The sequence below is a fragment of the Drosophila rhopaloa genome, unplaced genomic scaffold (assembly GCF_018152115.1).
Source record: "Drosophila rhopaloa isolate 14029-0021.01 unplaced genomic scaffold, ASM1815211v1 contig_115, whole genome shotgun sequence".
Lineage (NCBI taxonomy): Eukaryota > Metazoa > Arthropoda > Insecta > Diptera > Drosophilidae > Drosophila > Drosophila rhopaloa.
The window spans coordinates 6,969,565-6,994,328 of record NW_025334990.1 but is presented as its reverse complement, the minus strand read 5'-3'; the positions used below and the strand labels follow the sequence as shown (position 1 = coordinate 6,994,328).

The 24,764-nt window shown below is 41.1% G+C and overlaps 8 protein-coding genes across 8 annotated transcripts; 4 read left to right on the top strand and 4 right to left on the bottom strand.

Moving 5' to 3' along the window:
• Positions 1–510: 510 nt before the first annotated feature.
• On the bottom strand, positions 511–2,182 carry LOC108044923 (zingipain-1). The gene is made up of 2 exons (XM_017124088.2): positions 2,072–2,182; positions 511–1,512 (listed from the first exon to the last, which is right to left on the bottom strand). The coding sequence occupies exons 1-2, from the start codon at positions 2,165–2,167 to the stop codon at positions 586–588; spliced, it is 1,023 nt and encodes a 340-aa protein (XP_016979577.2). The 5' UTR covers positions 2,168–2,182; the 3' UTR covers positions 511–585.
• A 1,436-nt stretch (positions 2,183–3,618) lies between these two features.
• Positions 3,619–7,334, top strand: LOC108044922 (procathepsin L). The gene is made up of 3 exons (XM_017124086.2): positions 3,619–3,713; positions 5,113–5,444; positions 6,452–7,334. The coding sequence occupies exons 2-3, from the start codon at positions 5,113–5,115 to the stop codon at positions 7,179–7,181; spliced, it is 1,062 nt and encodes a 353-aa protein (XP_016979575.1). The 5' UTR covers positions 3,619–3,713; the 3' UTR covers positions 7,182–7,334.
• Positions 7,335–8,120: 786 nt separating this feature from the next.
• On the top strand, positions 8,121–9,493 carry LOC108044927. The gene is made up of 4 exons (XM_044461859.1): positions 8,121–8,320; positions 8,392–8,670; positions 8,724–9,002; positions 9,056–9,493. Exons 1-4 carry the CDS (start codon positions 8,126–8,128, stop codon positions 9,410–9,412), a joined length of 1,110 nt encoding a protein of 369 aa, XP_044317794.1. The 5' UTR covers positions 8,121–8,125; the 3' UTR covers positions 9,413–9,493.
• An 11-nt stretch (positions 9,494–9,504) lies between these two features.
• Positions 9,505–14,762, bottom strand: LOC108050633 (synaptogyrin). The gene is made up of 5 exons (XM_044461860.1): positions 14,161–14,762; positions 12,057–12,288; positions 11,857–11,996; positions 11,621–11,792; positions 9,505–10,999 (listed from the first exon to the last, which is right to left on the bottom strand). The coding sequence occupies exons 1-5, from the start codon at positions 14,287–14,289 to the stop codon at positions 10,947–10,949; spliced, it is 726 nt and encodes a 241-aa protein (XP_044317795.1). The 5' UTR covers positions 14,290–14,762; the 3' UTR covers positions 9,505–10,946.
• Positions 14,763–14,923: 161 nt separating this feature from the next.
• Positions 14,924–17,906, top strand: LOC108050631. Its single transcript, XM_044461839.1, has 2 exons — positions 14,924–15,082; positions 15,295–17,906. Exons 1-2 carry the CDS (start codon positions 14,951–14,953, stop codon positions 17,848–17,850), a joined length of 2,688 nt encoding a protein of 895 aa, XP_044317774.1. The 5' UTR covers positions 14,924–14,950; the 3' UTR covers positions 17,851–17,906.
• A 408-nt stretch (positions 17,907–18,314) lies between these two features.
• Positions 18,315–21,442, top strand: LOC108043717. Its single transcript, XM_017122527.2, has one exon. It carries the CDS (start codon positions 18,317–18,319, stop codon positions 21,416–21,418), a length of 3,102 nt encoding a protein of 1,033 aa, XP_016978016.2. The 5' UTR covers positions 18,315–18,316; the 3' UTR covers positions 21,419–21,442.
• Positions 21,443–21,536: 94 nt separating this feature from the next.
• Positions 21,537–22,945, bottom strand: LOC108043719 (probable enoyl-CoA hydratase, mitochondrial). Its single transcript, XM_017122529.2, has 4 exons — positions 22,868–22,945; positions 22,677–22,795; positions 21,766–22,487; positions 21,537–21,709 (listed from the first exon to the last, which is right to left on the bottom strand). The coding sequence occupies exons 2-4, from the start codon at positions 22,771–22,773 to the stop codon at positions 21,644–21,646; spliced, it is 885 nt and encodes a 294-aa protein (XP_016978018.1). The 5' UTR covers positions 22,774–22,795; positions 22,868–22,945; the 3' UTR covers positions 21,537–21,643.
• A 209-nt stretch (positions 22,946–23,154) lies between these two features.
• LOC108043718 (modular serine protease) lies at positions 23,155–24,700 on the bottom strand. The gene is made up of 2 exons (XM_017122528.2): positions 23,604–24,700; positions 23,155–23,544 (listed from the first exon to the last, which is right to left on the bottom strand). The coding sequence occupies exons 1-2, from the start codon at positions 24,367–24,369 to the stop codon at positions 23,363–23,365; spliced, it is 948 nt and encodes a 315-aa protein (XP_016978017.1). The 5' UTR covers positions 24,370–24,700; the 3' UTR covers positions 23,155–23,362.
• Between the last annotated feature and the right edge of the window lie 64 nt (positions 24,701–24,764).

The following is a 24,764-nucleotide window of genomic DNA, read 5'->3' as shown; positions in this document are numbered from 1 at the left end:
GAATAAAATTCATGAGCAGAATAAAGATGCGAAAAACAAGAAAAGAAAATAATGTGAACTTGTTAATTTTTAGCATTTAAGTCTGTAAAGCTCCGCTTGTAGATGAAAAATCAATAAATAAACTAAATAAAATGGTAAATTCAATAAATGGAGACAAAAAAGCTATAAGCTTTCACAACAAAAACAAAATGAAACTTAATAGAATAATAAGGGGGGTAAAGTTTTTAGAACTTATTATATACATATATGATCTGAATTTGGTCAACCTTATATAGTATATGGGGATTTTTTTGTTATTGCCTTGGATATATAAATAGCTTAACTTAATATTGCCTAAAATAATTTTAAATATATCCATACCCATGCGAATAAAGTATATATACTCTTAAAAGATTCGAATATGTATTCAGATAAAAAATATATGAAACACTAAAATTACTTTTTAGGTCTGAAAGATAATTTTTGTTTTAGTAACCTCCTCTTATTAAAAACCGTTTTTCTATATTTTTTAAAGCCTCAGATTTTAAGCATTTATTTTAAAATTCAAGTTTTTTTGTTTGAAATATAGTTAGGAAGTCGTTATTTTTAGGCAAGCGCACTGGGGAAAACGGCATTCCTGGCAATGGGCTGGTTGGACCTGCGCACGATCCTGATATAGCCCTCCTCGCCCCACGTTTCTCCGAAGGAGTTGAGGCACCGCCAGTAGTCCAGATTGCTGTCCACGTCGTGATCGTAGCCCACGACCACCAGGAACTGCGAACTCTTCGGGTTGGTGAGGGCCTTCGTCTCCTGCACATACACTCCGCTGGAGTACTGCATGAATCCAAAGGTCGCCGGATTGTACTCCACTATCACGGGGAATCCATTCGATACGTAGCGCATGATGGCGGCATCATCGTTATCCGCCACCGTGGAATAGCTGGCCAACTTAACACCCACCGACACCGATGAAGGTGGCTGACACATTCCCGGGGTTTTCAGTGTATTATTATTCGGGTAATCCATCTCCGGATACAGATACGATTCGGACAGCTGGGTGAGGTAATTGAGGGCAGCCAGGGGAGACTGGGTGCTGCATCCGGCTCCCATTCCCGCACAATCGATAAGTTGCTGGGCGGATAGCGCGGCAGGAGTGGGATTGGCCGTCTGCACCGCATTCAGAATCTCCACGGCCTTGGCGGTGGCATAGGCCCAACTACTGCTGCAATTGACACCCTGATCCTCCACCGATATGGTCAGTCCAAAGTCCGTGATGATGTCGTAGGTGGGGGAGGACGTCTGGGTGGTGGGCGGATCACTGGCCGCCGAGGTCACTGTCGAAACGGCCTTGGGCAGAAGGGCCGCAAATTGGATCAGTCGGATGTCCGAGAACTGATTCACTGCCTCGCGATAAGTGGTGCGATTCCGATCCGCCTGGGCATTGTGCTGAGCCACCTGGTTGCGGTTGTAGATGAAGTAGTAGTTGGCAAAGTTGCGAGCCGAAGTTGACGCGTACGTCTTGTTGTAGGTGCTCTGAAAAGGCAAAATTCAATTAAATATAACAATTATTACATTAGTACTTATACATATAAAAATTTGAAGTTTATTTAAGGTTGACGCGGGTATTAAAATTTAAAAAAATTTATTATTTACTACCTAAGCGTATAAAATACCAAGATTTAATGTTTGTAACTTTTTTTAGAAATTCTTGAATTACTTTCACACTAATGGGGTTTAATATTCGTTCGTGCATACAATTGATTAAAAATTTAAATACTAGTAGGTTGGACTATGACAAAAAAACTTTCTGACTATATAATCTTTTTTAAGTCACTTTTCCTTAAGATTATTGCCTTTAAAACTACAGAGTCATTACGTAAATTGCTTTTAAAATTCAAGTTATAAGGCAAGAATAAAACAGTTAGGCTATTAAAATATGGGTCACCAATCTCTGAGTTCAAATGTACAGCAACTAACTGTATTCGTTATTAAAGACAGAGATTTAAGTACCTTCAATTATTTAGGTAATACCGCACTATGTTTGTATTTCTAACATTGTTGAAGTAGTCCACATTCTTAATGCCGCACTCACCTCATAAGTTTGGAAGTCCACGTAATCCTGGCCATGATTAAAGGCCCATCCACCGTTGGCGGCCAACAGAAGACAGCAGAGCAGCAATTTGAACATGACGAAAACCGAAAAGAGAACCAACTGATGCCCCAAAGAACCATGGAACGGTCTTTTATAGGCACCGGCAACTCTCCTTCTGATTGCAAACGCAAATAGAAGTTTACCATACCGTACCGACTTACTTTCGCAAGAAAAGTGCAAATAGATTTCTATGGGGCCTTGAATTCGCACTTGGCCTACAGCACTTGCGAGTATAGTACTCTAGTAGTAGTATCCATATTCCGGGTAGGTCTTCTCGATAAGCCCCCGTTAGAAGAAAAAGTCGGGGTGCGCTTTGTTTGCCCAATAAACTTGTCAAATGCGCTTCGTTTCGTATCGTTGCGATTCGGTGGGTTCTCATATCTCTGTTAATTCGAAGTCCCCACTGGCCCAGTTCAGAGATATACCCATACCCATACCCATATACCCATATACCCGTAACATCGTAAAAGCAACTCTAATGCCAACTTATCATCACTTGTCTAGGTTTTGTCTCCTCCGCAGGCATGATTAATCACATTCATACTTTCATGGCGCCCATAAATATTGCAACACCGTTGGCAGGCCCGTTTGAAGTCTTGGCTAAATTGTTGTAAACCAAGTGTTAAATGAGTTGTTTGGCAATTTCCATCGCGGAAGTTTAACAAATGTCTTAAGAGGTACACCAGGAGCTTCTTGGAACTTCGCAAAAACTAAACCCTAAAGCAGTCAATGAACTTTTTACCAGTCAGACTAAAATATTCGGTTAATAAACGACCACAAAACTGTTAATTAAAATGTAAACAAATTGGCTACGTTTTCTGTATTAGTTTACAAATAAAATAATAATCTGTCAGCATCATGTCAAGTAATAGTTATTGAAATTGTTATACTTACAAAACTTTTTCCTTTCATATTTAAATATTTAACTACATTTTATTAAAGATAAATATATAACTAATACAGTGTCTGTCTCACTGTCATATGTCCCTAATCGATTTTAACAATCAAAATTGTTATAAGCAATTAGCTTCTGAAAACTTAGTTAATAAAATTATATTGTTTTCAAATATAATATTTTCTTTCTTTAATTACTTTTATGTTTAGTTTACAAATAAAATCTTAATAAATAATAAACAGCATTTAAATTTATAAACATATTTACACATAGTTATACGCTCTACAATTAATCAAAATCAAACCCATTAGTTAATCTATTTTCCACCTGTTTGCATATTATAAACATGTTTAAACGTATTTTTCTTTTGTTTAAAGTGGGTTGTTATATGTTGTTAAAGCCACCTTCATATTGACCAATAAATAATTTCTAAACATGCATACAATTAAGACAGTTATAGACCTATAAACCAGATAGCCAGTATTTTTTTGGTTTTCCAATAGTTTCAAATTTGGGGCCCATCTGGTTTTGGCCAGATGTCCCACGGGCCTGGTCCGAACCGTGGACCCTATAAAACCGAGGTGTGTGTCTCGAGCTCCGCTTAAAACCTCGCCAGTCTTCGAGTCTGAGCCATCTTCGCACAGATCTGTGAACGCGGAAGATATTACTTCCAAATACTCATAAAAGGTGATTAAACCGGGCTTTCATCATATTGTGTGTCGTGTGTGTTTTTCGCTTTCTGTGTGCCATTCGTGGAGCATCATTACTGGCAAACCGAACGGACAAGAGAACTGCAATTGCAATTAAAGCTTACATTTGAATAGAAGTCGGGACTTTAAAGGGGAATCCAACGCCTTTCACCAGGCCCAGCATGTGATCAGTATTTATGGCATCGAAAGTGAAATTTTGGTCTGCGGTTGCCCAATCTAGATTTGATTTATTTGGCCCACGGGCAACCCAATCTTGGCCAAAGAAATAAAAGGAGAGACGAACACGCAATACAATAAATATTTCTTATTTCGAGCGGATCCAATGTAATCATGTTAATCATATGCAAATGAACTTATCCAACCAATTAATATGCATGTGTCATCAGTGATCGAATAGACCGGAATAGCGAATTTCAGATGCTCTGATAGTTTCAAAAGTCAAATAAATATGGAACGATGTTAAGAAATTAAGATATGGTTAAAGCCAATGGGTGATTAATTACTCATTAAAGCGATTACTGACAGAAGAAGATGGTCTGCGGGATAGGAAAACCAAATAATATGTTAATTTTTCGCGATCATTAAGTTGTCTTTTATCTAAGACACCACGTTGCTTTTTTTGAATTGACTATTAAGCGGTTTAGTTTATTTAAACACATGCTGTTTAACACAAATCAAATTTACTGGTTGTTTCGGGAAGTATGGATTTCAAATTGAACTTTGACAAAGTGTTAATTTGGTTTAAACTTAGTAGATCATAAATTCTGTTAACAGTGATTAAAGAAGTGTAGTTCGCATTTGTTTAGTTTTGTTGTATATTGTTCGTAGTAAAAAGAATAGTTATTGAATTTTTTGAATTTCTATGTTATTTAATAAATATAATTAAATAACAGAAATTAAAGAGTTATTTAAAAAATTTTCGTAAATAGTTATACAAATAGCTTTAATATTAAACGCTCTAATCAATATCAATCATAACTCCCTTCTCAATAAAAAAGAATTATCGCAAGCTTGGAAAAGATTTATAGTGTATTAAAATATCTTGCTTTTAACTTCAAAACTGATTTATAGTTTTTGAGACTTATTGCACATTTCCAAGCTGTATATATTTAGTGTTTCATAATCGGTTTTATTATGTCAATAAATTAATATTAATTGCTATCTTTCCCTTAAAGAGATGCAGAGGTATTAAATATTCCACTAGTCCCTCGACACGTTAGTTCGATTTGAGGTGAATGGTCCGGCCAAATTTGCCTGCTATTAACGTTGACAGATGTGGGGGAAAAGAGGTCGAGGGATGGGGTTACTGTGTGTGTTGGCCAAGCCAAGTGGTTACTTAACACTTTCCACTCTTTCTGTTTCCCCTCCCGTTCCAGATGCACAACGTCTGCTCATCGATGTGGCTGCAGTTGGCTCTGGGCCTGGTCATGCTGGGTGCTGTGTCATTGCAGCAACTGCAATCGTTCCCCAAGCTCTGCGATGTCCAAAACTTCGACGACTTCCTCCGCCAGACGGGCAAGGTGTATTCGGATGAGGAGCGTGTCTATCGCGAGAGTATCTTTGCGGCCAAAATGTCGCTGATCACGCTGAGCAACAAGAATGCGGACAACGGCATTGCCGGCTTTCGACTGGGAGTCAATCCACTGGCCGACATGACCAGGAAGGAGATCGGCACCTTGCTGGGCTCTAAGGTCTCCGAATTTGGCGAGTAAGTAACACCTGATTCCCCAACGCAATCCGGGCTAGGCTAAGCTTAAGGGGAAGTCCCCCGAGCATGAAAGAAATTATTATCTATCTCATAAACTTTAAAACGGGTTTTTAATCTTCTCGTGGGCGCTAACCAAATGTTTTGTAATATTACGATTTAGGTGATCGGTTTCTCAATAATTCTAAACTAGTTCAGCATACATATTTCACAAGGAATCCCGTTTATAGGTTTGTCGTTTCCGAATAACATTAGTTTGGCGCGAGTAAACAAAAGCACATATTTATTACTCACAATATACGAACGAGCACCATTATCAAACTTTTATTATCTGTTTGTTCAGAGAATAATGTCGAAATTGTTTATTAGTCATACAGTATTAATAAATACTTATGCATATTAATATGATGTATTTTATTACAAGATTACATTTTTTTTATATTTATCAGTTCTAGAAGGTGGTGGGCATTTAGTACCAATTAAAGTAGTATTTCCATATCTCGATCTTCCCTTGAGGTTTTCATTAAGGAACTAATAATAGAGGAATATTTTTTAAAATCAAAGTCGCCCTAACTCGAAATTATTCGGTTTTCATAGGGTGGCTCAAGTTATGAAAGTCCGACTTAAACAACATGCTTTTTAGTTATCCTTCCATATATTTGTTATTCGTAAATCTTAAGTCGATGTTAGCCATGTAATGCAGTTAAAAAATAAACAATTAGTTAGGTTTTTGTAAAAAAAAATTATTTATTTGCTCATATAAATTATTAATAATTCACTTACCAATCTTTCTTGCTTTGTTCGACATGTAAATTTACTTAAAGAAGATATAATTTACCGATCATGAAATTTTTTACACTCTCTTACATACAAGTCTAAATAAAAGATAGTTTTATTTTACACCGATAGAGGTGGATTATACTATGATTTAGTATTTTTTGAAGCGAAGATTAATTAATTTAACCCATCAATTAAAACCACCACTCATCTCGACCTCTTTTGTCTTGCAGGAGATACACAAATGGCCACATCAACTTTGTGACCGGCAAGAGTCCGGCGAGTGCCAATCTTCCCGAGAAGTTTGACTGGCGCGAGAAGGGAGGAGTGACCCCACCCGGATTCCAGGGCGTGGGATGCGGTGCCTGCTGGTCGTTCGCCACCACCGGAGCCCTCGAGGGCCACCTCTTCCGGCGGACGGGAGTGCTGGCCTCGCTGTCGCAGCAGAATCTGGTGGACTGTGCCGATGACTATGGTAACATGGGATGCGACGGTGGCTTCCAGGAGTACGGTTTCGAGTACATCCGCGATCATGGAGTGACGCTGGCCAACAAGTACCCGTACACACAGACGGAGATGCAGTGCCGCCAGAACGAGACGGCCGGTCGTCCGCCCAGGGAGAGTCTGGTGAAGATCAGGGACTACGCCACGATCACGCCCGGCGATGAGGATAAGATGAAGGAGGTGATCGCCACCCTGGGCCCACTGGCCTGCTCCATGAACGCGGACACCATTTCCTTCGAGCAGTACGGCGGCGGAATCTACGAGGACGACGAGTGCAACCAGGGCGAGGTGAACCACTCGGTCACGGTGGTGGGCTACGGATCGGAGAACGGACGCGACTACTGGATCATCAAGAACTCGTACTCCCAGAATTGGGGCGAGGGTGGTTTTATGCGTCTGCCCAGGAATGCCGGCGGATTCTGCGGCATCGCCAGCGAGTGCAGCTACCCGATTCTGTAGTCAGTCAACTATGTAATGCAGTTAGTTAGATAGTATAGTCAATTACAAACCACGAATTTATAACTTTGTTACTGTAGTATGTAGCTTTGCCGTGACGTCATGAAGTCCATGAGTCACCCGATTATTCAATAAAAATGTGCTTTACCTGTATAAGTTCTCGTTGCGCTTTCGTTTACATTGCTCTACATTGTGGGTGGCATATTAATTTGGGGATGGTTTTTGCGGAAATCAGCATTTAAGAAAATTCTCTGAAAGTGTGAATAAGAATTTTTAAACTTATAATTTATTTATTGATTTTGTTCTGTCCTAATTAAGGTATAATTTGTTCAATAATTTAGATTTCGAAGTGTAATTTAAGAAAATCATAATCAAATCGAAATCATTCAAAGTTTTTAACGAAAATATTTGATTATTTGAAATCAAGACCCCTTTTTATCGTGTTTAGGGTACCAGATGTAGGAGAAGGCGGTAAACAAAGAATATTTTTTATAAAGGATGATAAAGGGGCAAGCTTTTAAAATCTAAAAGCTAAAATACCGTTGTAGATTACAAGTGATTATGATATTCTAATCACTTTTAAATAAAACTATTAAACAGTAAGTTCTTTTGGCAACACCAAATTCATTCAAAATAAACCCTTATATTATAGACAAAAATGGATTTTAAAAAACTTTTTTTTAAGAGGAAGTAAGCTTTTTTTCAGTTTCTATTCGTGCTGCACTTGGAAGTGTGTCCAAAATAAACGGGTCTATAAAAGCCCCGAATGACCGATTCGATGCAATCCAAAGAGAAAAGTGAGGAGAAATACAAATCGTTTGTTCTCACGAGAGGTATTCTGTTTTTCTCTCTCAATGCAGCTCACTTTTGCTAATACTCATCTCGATGTTTAATATATAATTCACAGTACTCGCAATTTGCTGCTCAGTATGAGAGAAAGTCTTGAGATGGTCTCAGCTCTTATTGTGATCCTGTTTATGGTGGGCGTGGCTTGGGCCCTACCCACTATTACACCCACCAACATCGCACCAACTTTAAATATTGAAACGGTAACAGAGATGAATAGCCCAGTTGAAATTGCAGCTCCACCAGTCTTATCAGAAGACGAGAGTCAATGCCAGTCAGCTTGGAAAAAGTTCTTGGTAAGTTCTGATTACACATTTCCCAGAACTGTCGACTAAAGAAAATATTTTGCTTATATGTATGTATATAGATCGACTTTGATGTATTCTACGAGAGCGTCTCCGAAGTAGAAAAACGTCGCAATATTTTCTGCGAGAACTGGAAAAAGATTCAGAATCACAACGTGCAGTTTGAATTGGGAGTCGAGTCCTTCAAGAAGGGTATAAATCAATTTAGTGATCTTACCTTTGAAGAGTGGAAGGAGAAACAAAAACCTATTGTTGAACCAGAGTTCACTAATGTTGAAGACACTACTGATAAGTCTAAAGTTGATAGCATTAAATGCGATGTTGCCTGGAAGATCTTCCTGGTAAGAAGTGATGGGAGTTTAAAGAATTTTAAATTAATTTTTATGAATTACAGATTGACTTAGAAGCTAAAAATAAAGATGATGCCGAAACCGAGAAACTTCGCACTATCTTCTGCGAAAATTGGAGAAAGATTCAGGATCACAATTTGCAATACGAGTTGGGAGTCGAGTCCTTGAAGAAGGGTATAAATCAATTTAGTGATCTTACCTTTGAAGAGTGGAAGGAGAAACAAAAACCTGTTGTTGAACCAGAGTTCACCAATGTTGAAGACACTACTGATAAGTCTAAAGTTGATAGCAATGATTGCAATGTTGAATGGAAGATGTTCCTGGTAAGAAGTGATGCGTGTTTAAAGAATTTAAAATTAATTTTTATAAATTACAGATTAACTTTGAAGCTAAATATAAAGATGATGCCGAAACCGATAAACGTCGCATTATCTTCTGCGAAAATTTGAGAAAGATTCAGGATCACAATTTGCAATACGAGTTGGGAGTCGAGTCCTTCAAGAAGGGTATAAATCAGTTCAGTGATCTTACGTTTGAAGAGTGGAAGGCGAAACAAAGACCTATTCTCAATCCAGAATTTTCGAAGGAAACAACATCCACAGAAGCACTCGAATATGAACAAGATGTCAACTTAAAAGGGAGGCAAACGACCCAACGAACAGGCCTCGAAGCAGAATTATCGAAGGGGGAACAAACCACTGAAGTTCCAAGGGAACCTTTAGTAATTCCATAAACATTTCAGTATTTTGTTAGCCTCCCTTTTAAAGGACATATCTAAGAATAAACGTGTATACGGGAACAAACCCAAAGAAAATACTTCACTGATTTTGGGTTGGTTTTTAAAAATATGTATTTATATTTATTTGAGGGGTTTCCAGTTGAGAATCTTGTTTGAGGAGTTTCTCTGTTACAATAGTGTTCAAGCCGATTTCGGGCTGGGTTCTCTATTTTTCTCGATCTTAATTTTTGAAATGAGTAAATTTGGTTTTGGTTTTCTTTGTCTACCATTTTAACGCACACGAATTCTACATGATTAATTTATACTTGTATATTTGTATCTCCTTGTTGCATTTAACAGGGCGCTTCGTATTAAACGTACAATCCGTAAATATATATAATATATATGTATATAGTATTTAATTTAACAAATACATTTGTAGGTTATCGCAAGTTGCTGCACTAAGTGAACATTTATGTAATCAATATGTTTACATTCATTGATATTTAAGTATATTGAAGGAGGCATCGCACCCAGTTTTTTTTTTTTTTTTTGGGTAAGACCGCCACTCTACAATGCATAATGGGTATTGTACACATAAGTATAATTCCATTTGTTTGGGTATTTATAGTTACTATACAAATCTTTGGTAGGGAGGGGCAACAACAAGCCTTGAACAAGCCCTATACCATTTTCAGCGTGATTGCGAACCATAACTAGTAATATTCCTGCAGTAATCTCCCGAAAACGTATACCCACACAACAATTCTACGGTTTAAAGATCGCTTACTGTTTAGAATTTACATATTGTTTGGCGTTTATTATTGTGGTTGCTATTGCTGCTCAACTAACCAAGCTTCGACCCTGGCCGCAGGTCTATTTGTGGGTATGTCCAGATAGATATTGGATATGTGGCTTGAGCAGTGGTTCGTCTGTCCTTCCGGTGGCCAAATTGCTTCAATTTATTTTTTCAACTATGTATTTGCACTGCACGTGTGTAAATTTATCTAAAAAACATCATGTTTCCCTCTGTTGCAAGCTATTGCCATCGTTAACAAGCTGATCGGGGGACCAGGGTCTGGCACAAATCAAAATCATATGGTACGTACACGTAAACACTAAATAACTAACAACGTTGAAAGCGCGGGTAGCATGTATACATATGGGATATATAACTAGTTGTATATCTGTATAATATATTGCAACAAATGTCCACTACAAAAAACTGCACACTCAACTTAAAGGGCTAGCTTACGAGTTATTCGAACTACTCCGACATATCAGATAGATCCAACATATCCCAAATATATATCCCCTGATATATCTTCCAGTAGCTAAAGCCAGTGCGTGGATTTGGATTGGTTTCTGCTGCTGCTTGCTTGTTTCAACTGTTATTGTTTCGGTTACTCTTGTTATATGTTCGACATCGGTGTATATGGTAAAGCCAACTTGTGTGTTGCTGTTTAGTCGTGTAAAACCTTTGCCAGTTGCACTACAAAATCGAAGTGAGTGTGTGCGGACAACGGAGGAGCAAGTGTGTGGAAATTCCTTAGTAGGTGGGCTGCTGGTACTCCATTCCGGATTGCTGCTGCTCCATGCCTCCTGTGGATTTGTAATAGATTTAAAACATGATTAACGGCAGAAAATCTATTAATAAATTATATGATATTTAATACTTTTATAGATGAGACTGATAACATTTTTTAATTTAATATTATATTTAATATTTTTTTATTCACTATGATGTGAAGATCAAAATATGCACTTTCATACTTTAACGGATAGTACTCTCATAGTTCTTTACATGGAATTAACCCACCAATATTTAACTGAAACTACAGATAAATAAATAAATAAATCCAAAAGTCATGCTAAGTTTTGACATTGATTAATCGGCGAAACGAAAATGACCAAGAAAACTTTAAAAGATTTATCCTTCAAAGAGTTAACATCACATTGAGAAAGCGACATTGAATAATTTGACTACATGTCAACTTTCTTGCTCAGTGAACAGAACTAACATGACATTGAGAAATCGGACCTAAATCGAACTAGTTTTATTGGCAACAGAAAGTATCAATACAGGTGTAATAAATTCTATAAATTATATTAATTCTATATAAATAAATAAATTCTATAAACTCTATATTAAAAAAAAGTAATTTGATGAAAATGGTTGAACAATCTTATGATTTAGGATTTATAATGAATCTATGGACTTACCCTGCTGTGGCTGGCCAAATGGTGAGGCGCTGTACTGTTCGTTGTCGTTGTCCATTGAGTAGCCGTAGGCCTGCTGGTGCACCACGTTGGCCGGGTCCGTTTCGAAGGCGGAGGTGAACTCATCGCCGGCGCCGATCAGGAAACGCTTGTAGGCCATCAGAGCGCAGAGGGCCTGAGAAATGGAATTCCGTTATGGCAGGACACAGGGAGTAGTACAAGGACTAAGGTCTACCCACCCAGCTGACAATCGAGAAGAGGCAGAACCAGATGGCGGTCTTCATGCTGCCAGCTCCGATTCCCAGTGGCGGCGGGGGTGACGAGCTCCATTGGGACCACAAGTAGAGGAAGGCCACGAAGTACATGAATGTCCAGCCGGCTGCAATAAAGGATTGTCATCAGCCCAGGGTCACAATCTATGGAATGCCCTGGAGCTTACCCGAGAAACCCATGTCGGCCATGACGTAACGCTTTCTGCTCTTCACCGACGACATCCGCTCGAACAGGAACTCGCCGCCCATGAAACCCATGGAGGCCAGGAACCCGAAGACGCCCACCATGTTGCCGTACTTGCAGGCCATGCCGTCACCATTGTACAGGCAGTACTCCTTGCCGTCCTTCTCCGTCCAGCCCTCCGAGGATATGCAGCCGAAGACCACGACCGAAAATAGCTGGAAAGGCGGGTAAATTCCTTATGAGTGAGAGCATACATTACGTTTTAATGTCGCTTTTATATGCACGTCTTACTAGCACATACAAAATGTGGATAATGACAGGGTTATTTCTGTTCGTGCCAGTGGTCTTATTTAAACAATTATTTCTTTTAAATAAATACCTAAAAATGTTAAACTATTTTTTATTTTACTTAACTTATCTGTGTACCTTTTGCAATATATACTTTAAAAAGTAACCAGTTAGCGAACAAATTCAAGAGGTCTATTGATTTTTGTTTTAAAACCTTTTTTAAGTCTGCCTTGAAGTTATATGCTTTCTTTTGTAATAAGGGATAATTTGAAATCACACTTCACTAAGAATAAAACTTATAAGTTATGTTTAGTATCCATTAAACAATTTATTAGTTTTCTTTTCAAAATTTACTTCTATTAGGGAAAGCCAAAACGTATTTAGCAATTTGCTCCACATATACGTTTATATTGCACATTTTTACTTATATTTAAAGGGGGAAATTTCAGTATTTTCATAGTCTGTTTAATAAAAAAGGGGTTCTCATATAAGCGTATTAATAGTTTATGAGCCATATAAATCCCACTCCACTATTGATTTTCTTAAGCAGGTGCAACAAACCAGAAGTTCAAGTACACAGACATCGGGGCAGACACGTACTTATGGTTGTGACCCAATTTGGGGAATGAAGGCCAAGTTTGGTTTGTTTGGCCAGGAGAGTGGGAGCGACTGTGCAATCGCGAGGAAGAGTCCTTGGTCAACAGAGTGGGAAAATATTACGTATACACAAATGAAAAGCAAACAGGCGTCGAACCACCGCCCCCTCAGTTATAACATTTTTCCCACTTCGACGATGGTGACGCACATCAAGACGATGGTTAAATAAAGTTCTAAGCCTAGTGACCAATCGCCAGGACACTTTACGACATTTGATAATAAAGCATTCATGGGCGTGAGAGTTTAAATGGCCACTCTGCAGCTGAACACTAGTACTCCCCCCTTTTCGGCTCAAGTCCCCTGAGCCACTGCGCAACTGGGGTAAACAAATCGGGCACGGGACTACTCGGACATTTGAGTGCCACTGCGTTTATGTGGCGACATTCATGGTTTACTTATATTGCAAAACACATATACGGTTTATGCAACATTTACGGGCACACCTTCGACAGGGAAAATGGCACATAAAGGTCAGGTTTACGGCGTCGGTTTAAAAACAATATTAATATTAATTAAATTGGTAATTTCAAAAAAATTAGCTACTTTGGTATAAGACAGCTAAAGCCACACCTTTTCTGTTTTAAAATTTTTTTGCCTAATTTGGTTTCATAATTTGACAATTTGTTCGTTAAAATATGTTCAATAAAAGTTTTTAACTAAACTAAATACACCTGATTTAACAAGTGATTAAGTTTTGGTGTGAAAATGGAATGTAAGGATTCTACATTTACGAAAAAACTGAAGCTTACGGTGAATTATTAAGAAAATAAACATCTTTTTTAAACACTAAGTCAAGTACTGTACTATTTCAAGAATTCAGCTTTACAAGTCCGGACTCTATATTTTAAATAGAATTAAAATTAATGTGCAAAAGTGTTCTGTAAGGACTGTAAGGACAAGTTTTAAGTTAAAACTGTCTGTAAAAATTCATGAATTATTTCGCAAATATATTTAACAAAATGTATTATATAATATCAAGAGATCAGCTAAGTTGGTGGCGTATAAACGGTCTGTATGGACTCGTTTTCAGCATTACTTCATGAATTATGCGTCGTCGTGTAAACAGTGTGGCAATCGGGTCGTGTGTGTCCACAAATCGCAGCGATTCCGACTCCCCGAGCGGAGCTTGTCGGAGCACTCACCCAGCAGAGGGCCCTGATGACCACTTGGGGCTTCATGGCGAACGTGAGCGGGTCGAAGGCGCCGCCCGCCTTCCCGCCCCCGTAGGCGCCACCGTTATTGATGCTGAGTATTTGGTTGAGCATGTCCATGATGATGATTTGTATGGGTCTCCGGTGGTCGGGGCTATCGGGGTTCCCGGGGCTCTCGTTCTTCCACTGGCGATTTCACTGACTGTTGTGAAAAATCGAACGCTTCTTGGGTCCGTGGGGCCAAGGGCACAGTGGGGGCGGCTCACCCACAACTGTGTGTGTATATACCGTGCGTGGTGTGGGTGTTGGTGGTGGGTGGTGTGTGCGCTCGAGTGCTTTCGCGCAATTATGGATTACGGAACGCAAAGAAATATATATGTGTATATCCGCCAAAAACCCTTTTCAAATTCACTTTCCGTTAACCGCGCTCTCAAAACAATTCACATTCACTGTTTCTCGCTCGCTGCTTTCGTTAATCAATGCATAATTGATGAACAAATTTCAAGGGCCTGATTTTCACTTTTACTTTTTGCCAGCTTCGCTCTCAACGGAATTTCGACTGTCAGCGCGCAGGACTCTTGCCAAATACTATATATATGTCGGAGTGGTTGGAATCGAGCCGCGTTATCTTACGGCACTGTTAGGCCGCAGTTTACAGCGTGCTGTTGGGCGCAGCCAGTGTGGCCATCCTTGATTTTTAATTCAAATTCTGATTTCTCTTTCGGGTAAATACAACAAATTGTTTGTTTTGAGGAGGATATTTGCGTTTGGAATTTATACAATGTCTGCATTTCAGAAATCCAATATCTGCTGGTGTAACTGTCATCCCAATTCCTACAGAGAGATACAAAAGAAAATACAAAATTATTGTGCAGTAATTAGGAAAAATGGATTGGGTTCAGCCAATCCGCAGGTAAAAATAATTTCTATAATACAGTTGTATATTAAGTATTTTACAATAAAATCGATTTATTGACATGATTCTTTTGAAACATGTTGTTTTAATACAAAATATACATTCACAAATTACATATCTTTGCAATAATAGAAACAACATAAATCAATACAAATAATAATAATGGGTTTTAATAAGTTTTTTATTTGACCATTTACCAAATTTTATAGAACTCGCGAGAGCTACTGGTTCATAACGAACAAAAGACGACACAAATGGACGATAAAGATGCCTACGAAATTTGCTGTAAGCTTCGAAAAAGACAGAGGGAGGATAATATTGCTAGAAAACGAAATCAACCTGTGCTGTTTGAAAAAAGAACCAATCTGTATGCCACACCCACTTTAATAGCACAAAGATCTCTGCCTCCTCTCACCAAACGACCTGTAATTGTTAAGAAAATAAAACCCAGATGGCGTGAAGAGCACGAAGTAAAGCTTCAAGAAAAAGACGATGACCAGGAATTGGAAAGGCAGAAATTTATCAGCCACAATCTCAAAAAACGTGAAGGGTTGGACAAGTTCCATCAGCTTTTTGATTTAAATCAAAATCAAACTGCTCGTCGGACCCCGGAATGGCTAAAGAAGGATAGTCCTTATTATAGTCCTTCTGAAACACTAAAACCTAAGTCTGTTCAAGAGAAGAAAAAGCCAAAACTATCTTCCGCAAAGTTGGAGCAAAACTTGCTTCAGCAATTTTCCAAAAATCAACGACCTGTCAAGGATCTTAAAGGAATCAGGAGAGTTGAAACGCCGTTTGGCAGATACCAGAAAAGCGAGAAAAACAGGGAATTTCGAAGTTCAGATCTTTTTGGGCCGATGCTTAAAAAAGCAGGAGTTGTGATCCCAGAACTGCACCCAACTCTCAGGAGCAGATACAACCTTAAAGTTGCCACTTCTTTTGAGAAGGATCAAAAATCTGCTCAGTACACAAAACTATTTTCTAAAATGCTTAAGGGAAAGGCCTCAAAAACACCCGAGCTTCATCCACTTCTAAAATCATCTAATCGTTTAAAAGTTGCATCATCAACAGATATTTCAAAAATCGAAAATTCGCCGACACAGATATCAACTAAGGTCGGAGCGAAGTTTTCATGGGCATTTAGAAAAATGATTAAGAAACGGAGACAACCCGGAACAAAGATTTTTAAAGATCTAATTAAAGACAGCGATGTCGAGATGCCTGAACTTATTCCTGCTCTGAGAAGTAGGATCCAATTTGCTGAGCCACAGGAAATTAAGAAAAATGAGGAAGCAAATAAGACTGGTCTAAAGAAGTCCGCACTAAAAATAAACCTTATACCAAATTATGGACTTCGTAGTTCGGAAACTTACAGGCAAATGAAGGTCGGTAAAGAAAAAAAAGGTCCTACGAAACTATTCCATAAAATGCTTAAGGGCAAAGAAACCATAATGCCAGAACTCAATCCAATTTTGGCAAGCAATTACCGAATAAAAACAAAAAATAACACAAGTTCCGAAACTTGGGAACCTTTTAAGAGGCGACAGATGTCCAAAGATCACAAGTATATTAGACCTTATGTGACCAAACTGATGGACAAAGAAACTGAAGTTTCGGGACCGTTGGAGAAAACTGTGATGCCCAAAGAATCTAAAGTACCAGAACATGAATTAGATGTTAATACATCACCAAAGCCCAAACAGCCAAGGACTCGACGACGAAAATATCGCTCCTCCTCAACCAGTGATTTCTCGCTAATGTCTATTCGATCTTCGAGGTCTCGCCAATTGTTCTTGCCTGGCAGGAAAATACACCTCAAGAAATTCTACTACTACATTAAAAATTCTAAAGCGGATCAAAACATAGTGAGCCAGATGAACTCGAAGCATCCGATTTCATATATGAGGAGCGACAGAAGTTATTTCTATCGCAAGTCATCTATCCCGAGTATATCAAACAAGAATATGCGAACTGGCGGCTCTGTGATCAGCACAACGAACATCTCCAATTCCTTGCTATCGCCACGGAAGAGTCGGGAAATGGAGCAGGAGGACGAGCCCAATGACACCGATGAATTGTTGTTTGACACTTACCCGGAGGAGTACTATCCGGACGATGGCTTAAAGAAATCAATCAGCGATATGTTAGTTGGAATTTCAAACAAGGCCGAAAAGGGCCACAAGAAATCGTCAGCACCGAAGCGGGACAAGCACAAGCCCAAACCGAGTGATAGCTATTCGGAAGACTCCCGAAGTCGGCAGAGCATCTTGACCATGCGATCGGTGGGCAACGAGATCAAGAGCCGGGAGAGCCAGGAGTCCAAATATCAGAGCTTGAGGGAGCAGGTGCGACAGAGCTTCTACATGGACGAGCGTGCCGCTGTGCAGGCACGCATCCAGGAGCTAATGAAGCAGGTTGCCATACGCAAGGACTATCGCCCACCCAAGCCACCGCGGGATTTCATGACGGAGAACATTCTGGAGATTCCAAAGAGGCCGGCGATTAAAAAACCAGAGGTAGAAAAAAAGGTGAAACCGCGTAGAAAGTTTCCCACATTAAAGAAGATACTGACCGTACCAGAGGACTCTGCTAGTCTTTCAAATATCTCCAAACGGATCTACAACAAGTATTTCCCGGAGGCTCTGAAGCACTTGAACCCTTCGCAATTGCATTCCCAGAGACCACTAAGAATTCGTCGGTACTCCGACCGGTTTTGGAAGGAACAGCTGGATCGTTACCAATCAAGAAATCTTGGAATTGACTAAACAAAGAAAATTTGACTGATGCAGTTTGCCTTCGGAAGGTTATTTCCGCCTTCTTCTGTTTTGATCTTAACTAAAATAACCCTTTATCAGGAAAACCCGAATAAAACTCGATTTTTATTCGAAATGGGATTCGTTCCCATTACAATAAATTGCGAAGAAATGAACGCCAACAGAAGATGTTGTGCACAAATAAATTATTGAACGTCGAATATTAGACGATAGTCCTAGAAACGGAAATGAATCTTGGGTCCGTCATAAAAAACAAATACAGGCATCTTAAGTCCTTAATCTTATGATTGTCCTTAGATTAATTATCGCCTTAGGATTTATAATGCTTTAAAACCATAAGACAATTAAGTTTTAATGAACTGCCGACTTATTTACGTGTGTCTATCAACCAACCTTAGTAAAACTAGGTTATTTTTCAAATTTTTCAGTTTTAATACAACAAAATTCCCTTTCTACGATGAATATTTTAAGTGCTCTGAAGACAAAGAAGCTGAACATGCAGAGTACATGCACCTCCTACTACGACTTCCTGACCTGTGGCAATAACTGTCTGGATTCGTTGTGGTGCTCCACGCTGCATCCCGATCCTCCTGCCCAACCAAAATTGGAGGGACCTCCAAGCATAACCAGTCGTGGATTGAAGTACTTCGATGTGGACGACGGAGCCACGGAGTGGTATCTGAACACACGGAGATCCACAGCCGAGCGGAAACCATGCAAAAGGAAGTTTTGCTTCAGGTTTCGAGTGCCCATAAGACATGCTCTGCGTCGGAAGAACAAAGCGGCGACTTTCTCCCTTCCAGGACGAAGGGTATCCCCCGAATTTCTGTGCCTCCTTAAGCAGCACCACGCCAGGATGCGGGGTCTTGAGCAGCTTCGGCGTAAGTACCTGCCCCTCCGGCCAAGCTTCGATTATTACAAATACGATGCGGAGGCTAAGAGACGCCACATGCGTCCTGGCATCGATACAGCTGCACCTTTGGAGTTTCCGTGCACCAATGTGGCCTGTATCCGTCACCATGAGAAACCCCTCTGCCCCTGTCCTAGAAACATGGATGTTTCTGATCCCTTAACTACAGAGAATATCCAAGCATCTAAAAGCAAGCCAAAAACACAAGGCCTTAAAATGTTTGCCAAAAACAAAGGTACCCCGGACCAAAAGAAAAGTAATCAAAAGGTTTTAGGGAAGGAAAATGTCCAGGAAGCTGGGAAAGCTTACTCAAAGGATATAAATAAGCTAAAGGAGAGTAAGCTAAAAGGGACTAGCCTACATCGAATTTATGTCAGTAATCCATCTTTAGCTCCACCGCTGAAAAGTAAGAAGGCACCAAATTTAACTGCTTCTAAATCCCAGCACACTTTCGAACTGAGTCGCACATCGAAGCCCAGATCCAGATCCCAGGGAAATTTAAGGCCCATTGAAAAGATAATCAATTGCCCTTGTCCCTTCGATACGCCTAAATGGCTTCCGAAATCCTTGAACAGTTCAATTTGTCCCAATAAAAAGGCCAGATTCAGAAAGAGTAGAGATCCTCGCTGCATCGAGTATAAAAATCGCCCTTTCTTCAAGGCCCTTCAAGGAACTAATTATGAAAGGAGTGCGCCAAAAGCAAATAAAAAAGCGAAGAGCTGTAGTCAAATAATAACAAGCAGGGATAATGGGATATGTTCCATTACATCCAAAGAGGAGTGCTGGAAAAGTAACCCAGATCAAGGTCATTGTAAGGTTCAGGAAAATGTTTTGGTACAACCGGTTCCAACTTCAGAGCACTCCTTCCACGCATCCATCTCCAGTAATTGGAAAATTAGTGTAGAGCGCTCCTATCAACCCGCTCCTGATCAAAACGATATAGAAATGCCTCCGAATCGCCAGGGAGTTAGCACCGGATACAAAGGTTTTGTTCATCTCTCCGAAAAACAGAAGATACATGATCAGTTTGGTTGTCCGATCCCAAAATGCAAAAAGAAGAAGCCACCGCCGTATTGTTATCTGTGGTCGGCCGTCGATCCGGACATTCGAAACGAGGAGAAAAAGCGCCTTGCGGAGCACAAGTCTTGCCAAAGGCAAATGTTTCCGGACAGTCGGCCATACTCATACTACTGGTCTAAAACTAATGCAGATATAAGAAGCCGGGTAAAGGAGAAATTGAGGGCAACTGATAGTGAAAAAACTTATAAGGTACCCCAGAGTCATTTACACCAACTTCAATTTGGCCGCAGCTATTCTGATACAAATCCAGAAAGTTGTAGATGCAGCAGTTCCATAATTACTCAATTCAGCTCTGATTTTGATGAACTTGACAATTCTTCATCCACCTGGAAAAGCAAATCCTCCCAGCTGTGGAATCCCAGGAATCGAAAAGAGACCTCCAATGGCAGTTCTGTTATGTGGGAGGATGATGATACTCCCACCAAAGAAAATCAAAAAAAAGGAAAGCGCAAGTGGTCGGGACCCGTTTTAAGAAAGTTAAGCACAGATTCAGATAGACACATCCCGAAGAAGCCACGCCTGCTTCCCAGACTGCACGCCTTTGCAAAGCGGTTCTTCTGGACGGGCTCTAAAGTTTTCCATTTTAAATCCAACCAATCGGAAAGCGAAAGACCAAGGCATTCCACCAGCTCCAGGGACTTCAGTGTAGGTTGCTATAGAAAAAGGGAAGGCTCTCTAAAACTAGAGCCCCTTAATGAAACGCAAAGGGAAATGTGTAAGGAAACCAACTCTTCTGTTAACAAAAGAATTACCTTCAGAGATCATGCTAGAATCCAGGATATAAGGGGTCCCAGAGATCTTAAACTATGGACAAAACAGAGTCACAGAAATAATAATCTGGAATCCAGTTCAAGACGACTTGGCAAATCACCAAGCTCCTCCGGTTCTGAAATAGTAAGATACAGAAAATGGGCAGATTTCAGGACAACCAGTCAGGAACCATCCTGTTCCACGGGACCACCAAAAATGGGGAACTTCCGCAGGTCCCGACCAAAAGAAACCACTCGTCGTGACAGGAGTGGGTCCTATGGAAGCTGTAGTTGGAACAGCAAGTCAAGTGGTAGTTGTAAGCCAAAACAGCAATATTCCTGTCAAGCTCCTCAACCGCTGGTACCCCGTGCCCAGCGGGAGTGGGAGGAACGCCGGGAGCGAAGAAAGGCCAGAAGACAGAAGGCGCAATGCGGGCCTTGCACTGATTACTTCATCACATCACGAACGTTGGAGCCACGTTATCCGGACATAAGACAAGGAATCGTCACATATCGCAACTATGAGTTCTCCACGAAACTCAGTGACCACTGCCTGGTTCAACCCAAGCTCACAGAACACAGTCCCAAGCACAGAGCTAAGTGGTGCGATGCCTCTGGCCACAGCAATTGTGCTTCAGGATCCGGAAGAATGCGAGGAGGAATAGATTTCCGGGAGCATGGCTTCCCTCGACGACCGCATCGTCACTCAGCGCATAGTTTTCCAACAAACTTGCCTAATAAACTCCACAGCAACAAGCGAGGGCATTACCGAATTCCATCGAAGTCCCCTATGCACTTATTCTGTTTCGATAAAGAGTAGGATAATGAAACATGCTGGCCAACTGTCAGGTGAGTATACCACCTTTATAGATGTGGAATACCACCTGACAGTCGGCTGGCATGCTACAGATTGTGCTGACAAATTATCGTAAATTGTTATTTTCAAATTATCACGATTAAAGTTTTAATTGCGTACAAACAACAGATTTTGTTACGAGAATATAAATGCAATGCTGGCTGGGAGGGATCTGGTTGAAATCCGGCCTTACTCGTTGGTGAACTTGGCCGGGCGCTTCTCGGCGAAGGCAGTCATGCCCTCCTTGCGATCGGCCTGCAAAAATTCAAGAGATTAGATGGTGTAAACCAGAGTTTAACGTTAAAACTCACAGTGGAGAACGTGGCGTGGAAGGTGCGACGCTCGAACTTCAGGCCCTCCTGGAGCGTGGTCTCGTAGGCCGTGTTCACGGACTCCTTGCACAGCTGCACGATCAGATTCGAGTGGGTGCCGATCTTCTCGCCCAGCTTAACGGCCTCGCCCAACAACTGGTCGGCGGGCACCACCTTGCTGGCCAGACCCAGCTTCTCGGCCTCCTGGGCGCCGATCATGTTGCCGGTGAGGCACATCTCCATGGCCTTGGACTTGCCCACGACGCGGGTCAGACGCTGGGTGCCACCGGCTCCGGGAATGGTGCCCAGGGCGATCTCCGGCTGGCCGAACTTGGCCTTGTCCCCGGCATAGATGATGTCGCACATCATGGCCAGCTCACAGCCACCACCCAGGGCGTAGCCATTCACAGCCGCAATGATGGGCTTCTGGGTGCGGGCCACCTCGGTCCAGTCGTTCAGGAAGTTGCCCTGGATGCACTGCGAGTAGGTGTTGCCCACCATCTCCTTGATGTCGGCTCCGGCGGCGAAGGCCTTCTCACTGCCCGTCAGAACGATGGCGGCGATGCTCTGATCCTTGCTAAACTGCTGCAGAGCGGTGGACAGCTCCTTCATCAGGCCATTGCAGAGAGCATTCAGGGCCTTGGGGCGATTCAGGGTGATCACCGCCACGTTCTTGCCCTCGCCGGCTACTTCGGTCTTGATGTACTCCCAGTTGTTGGTGGCTATTAGAGTGGGGGAAAGAGATGGCATTATGAGGTGATCATATCGTGGATATTACGCAACCAATGTTTGGCTGGAAAAGTAACAAGTTCTCGACGGAAACCGGCACTTGATACCTTGATTTTCCAGCTTAGAAGGCTGGGCATCGGCCGCGTGGACTTTGATCTCCCTGAAATCCCTACTATACTTACAGGAGCTGCTGAATCTGGTGGCCACCTGTGGCTGGCGGGCGGCTGCCTGCAGGACACCCTGGGCACGGGTGGCGAAGATCTTAGCAATGTTGGCCATTTTCAAGGGGACTCTGAGCCGGCTGCAAGTGCAATTAGTTATCTAATCGGTTGGTGTATCTGATTTGGAGGCACTTCTAAAATGGGGAACTTACGCTTCGGAGCACTGGAGCAATATTGGCGCACTCGGTGGAAACGTGTGACCGTGTATTCTTTGTGCATAAATAACACGATTCCCAGTCACTGTTTAGTCGCAGCAACAAGTGGTTTTTACATATGTGTTGCTTAAATAAATATAGTGTTTTAAAATGTTTATTATATTTAATGTTGGCAGTCGACTATATATATATAAATATATATATTACATTTTTTGCAGCTTAAAATAGTGTTTTCACTTAAATAAATACTTAGTGAGCCCTAAACAAATTATTAAGAGTTGTATAAACTTATAATTATAAATAATAAATAGGGGCAACAATTACCTATCTTAATAAATGTTATGTTACTTTAAATTTTAAAGATTTTAAAATGTTAAGCGCTTTTCATCACTGATTCGGCAGACTTTGCAAACACTAAAACGGTTACAATTCAAAAACTTGAAGCATTTAATATTCAGAGCATCAAGTGTTTTTACTTAATGAATTAACTCATTAGACTTTTGGTATGTCAGATTGCTGGGGAGGATTTCTGCTGGTCTCCACTAGCCAAATGTGCTCCTCACGTTGCCTTCTGTTTCCGTTGTCCCGTCGAACCCGCCAAATTAGGAATACAAGTATTACGATCAGGAAAGCGAATATTGATATCACCAGACTAAAGATAAAGGCTGCGGGTGCTAAAAGAAAATAAATTAGTTGAATAAAATTAAGAGGTTCCATTAAGTATCCAACTTACTTTCACAGTAGGGAAACTTTTCAATCCACAACGAGTCTTGGCAAATATTCTGGTGCTCTCCTTTAAGTGAGTGTTCCGCCGGGCAATCGTAGGTGATGCGAGTGCCATTGGAAACTCTGGATCCTGCGGGAAGGATCGCATCGGTAAAGTGCTTAACTATCACATTTGGCAACTGGGGAATCACGCATCCCCCTTTATCCTGGATGGGATTCGGTCGCGGAGTCCTCCTAGTGGCCATTGTGGGAGTCATCTTAATGATATTCTTTTCTGTAGTTGTGGATCTGAGAGTTGTAGTTGGTATGACCACCCCTTTGCAAAGGGACTCAAGCTCATCATCGCCGTCCCGGCAATCCCGGACACCGTCGCATAGCTTGGAGTAGGGCATGCACTGACCGGAGGTGCAGTACATCTCCCAGTTGTCGCAGTTGGCCTGCTGCATTTGGGCCCGGCACAACCACCCCTCCTCGTCCGATCCGTCGACACAGTCGTTCACTCCGTCGCAAACCGCAGTGCTGGCTATGCACGCTCCGTATTTGCAGCGGAATCCGTAGCCCGGACACCAGACCTTATCGCACATGGCGGCCGTTTCGTCGGAAGCATCTAGGCAGTTGGCGGTGCCATCGCACAGCTGGTCCAGTCGGATGCAGTCGCCTCCTCCACACCTGTGTCCACAGCTCGTCGCGTTCGATGATCCAAAGCAACTGGCGAACGCCACTGAGAGGAGAATCACCAGCAGGAGAGATAGATTCTGATGCGCTTCGAACATTCCGAATGGGTTGCGATTAACAGACTGGCGGCTTCATGTCGTGGTTAAGGGTATTATCACGGGAGCCGTCGAAACCAGTTTGTTGATGATATGACGATAGCTGTGTAAGTGCTGAAGTCATGGGCTTTTCTGTGCTGCTCCGATAATTATTTTGCATGTATCAATGGACGAGAGTGTTTTGGTTTCAGATAAGGTGTACTTCCCATAATTTATCTAATTTTTACTATTAGTTGTTTGTAATATTAATGGTAAATACACACGAAATATCCCCCTTTCTATGTGTTAAAAATATGGTAATATGGCTTAAAGTACTTAGAAGCGGAAATGGTTGACATGTTTATGATCTTGATTGAAAAACCAATCAATTTGCGTCAAAAATATTTTCTAAACAAAAA

Coding starts and splice junctions, on each gene's coding strand:
- LOC108043717 (XM_017122527.2), top strand. CDS start 18,317: ATGAATATTTTAAGTGCTCTGAAGACAAAGAAGCTGAACATGCAGAGT.
- LOC108044927 (XM_044461859.1), top strand. CDS start 8,126: ATGGTCTCAGCTCTTATTGTGATCCTGTTTATGGTGGGCGTGGCTTGG. Junction 8,321..8,391: donor CAGCTTGGAAAAAGTTCTTG/GTAAGTTCTGAT, acceptor GTATGTATATAG/ATCGACTTTGATGTATTCTA. Junction 9,003..9,055: donor TTGAATGGAAGATGTTCCTG/GTAAGAAGTGAT, acceptor TATAAATTACAG/ATTAACTTTGAAGCTAAATA.
- LOC108044923 (XM_017124088.2), bottom strand. CDS start 2,167: ATGTTCAAATTGCTGCTCTGCTGTCTTCTGTTGGCCGCCAACGGTGGA. Junction 1,513..2,071: donor TGGACTTCCAAACTTATGAG/GTGAGTGCGGCA, acceptor TTGCCTTTTCAG/AGCACCTACAACAAGACGTA.
- LOC108043718 (XM_017122528.2), bottom strand. CDS start 24,369: ATGTTCGAAGCGCATCAGAATCTATCTCTCCTGCTGGTGATTCTCCTC. Junction 23,545..23,603: donor AAAGTTTCCCTACTGTGAAA/GTAAGTTGGATA, acceptor ATTTTCTTTTAG/CACCCGCAGCCTTTATCTTT.
- LOC108050631 (XM_044461839.1), top strand. CDS start 14,951: ATGTCTGCATTTCAGAAATCCAATATCTGCTGGTGTAACTGTCATCCC. Junction 15,083..15,294: donor TGGGTTCAGCCAATCCGCAG/GTAAAAATAATT, acceptor CAAATTTTATAG/AACTCGCGAGAGCTACTGGT.
- LOC108043719 (XM_017122529.2), bottom strand. CDS start 22,773: ATGGCCAACATTGCTAAGATCTTCGCCACCCGTGCCCAGGGTGTCCTG. Junction 22,488..22,676: donor CACCAGATTCAGCAGCTCCT/GTAAGTATAGTA, acceptor CCACTCTAATAG/CCACCAACAACTGGGAGTAC. Junction 21,710..21,765: donor TCCACGCCACGTTCTCCACT/GTGAGTTTTAAC, acceptor GAATTTTTGCAG/GCCGATCGCAAGGAGGGCAT.
- LOC108050633 (XM_044461860.1), bottom strand. CDS start 14,289: ATGGACATGCTCAACCAAATACTCAGCATCAATAACGGTGGCGCCTAC. Junction 12,289..14,160: donor TCATCAGGGCCCTCTGCTGG/GTGAGTGCTCCG, acceptor CCGCCTTTCCAG/CTATTTTCGGTCGTGGTCTT. Junction 11,000..11,620: donor ATTTGGCCAGCCACAGCAGG/GTAAGTCCATAG, acceptor ACAAATCCACAG/GAGGCATGGAGCAGCAGCAA.
- LOC108044922 (XM_017124086.2), top strand. CDS start 5,113: ATGCACAACGTCTGCTCATCGATGTGGCTGCAGTTGGCTCTGGGCCTG. Junction 5,445..6,451: donor AAGGTCTCCGAATTTGGCGA/GTAAGTAACACC, acceptor TTTGTCTTGCAG/GAGATACACAAATGGCCACA.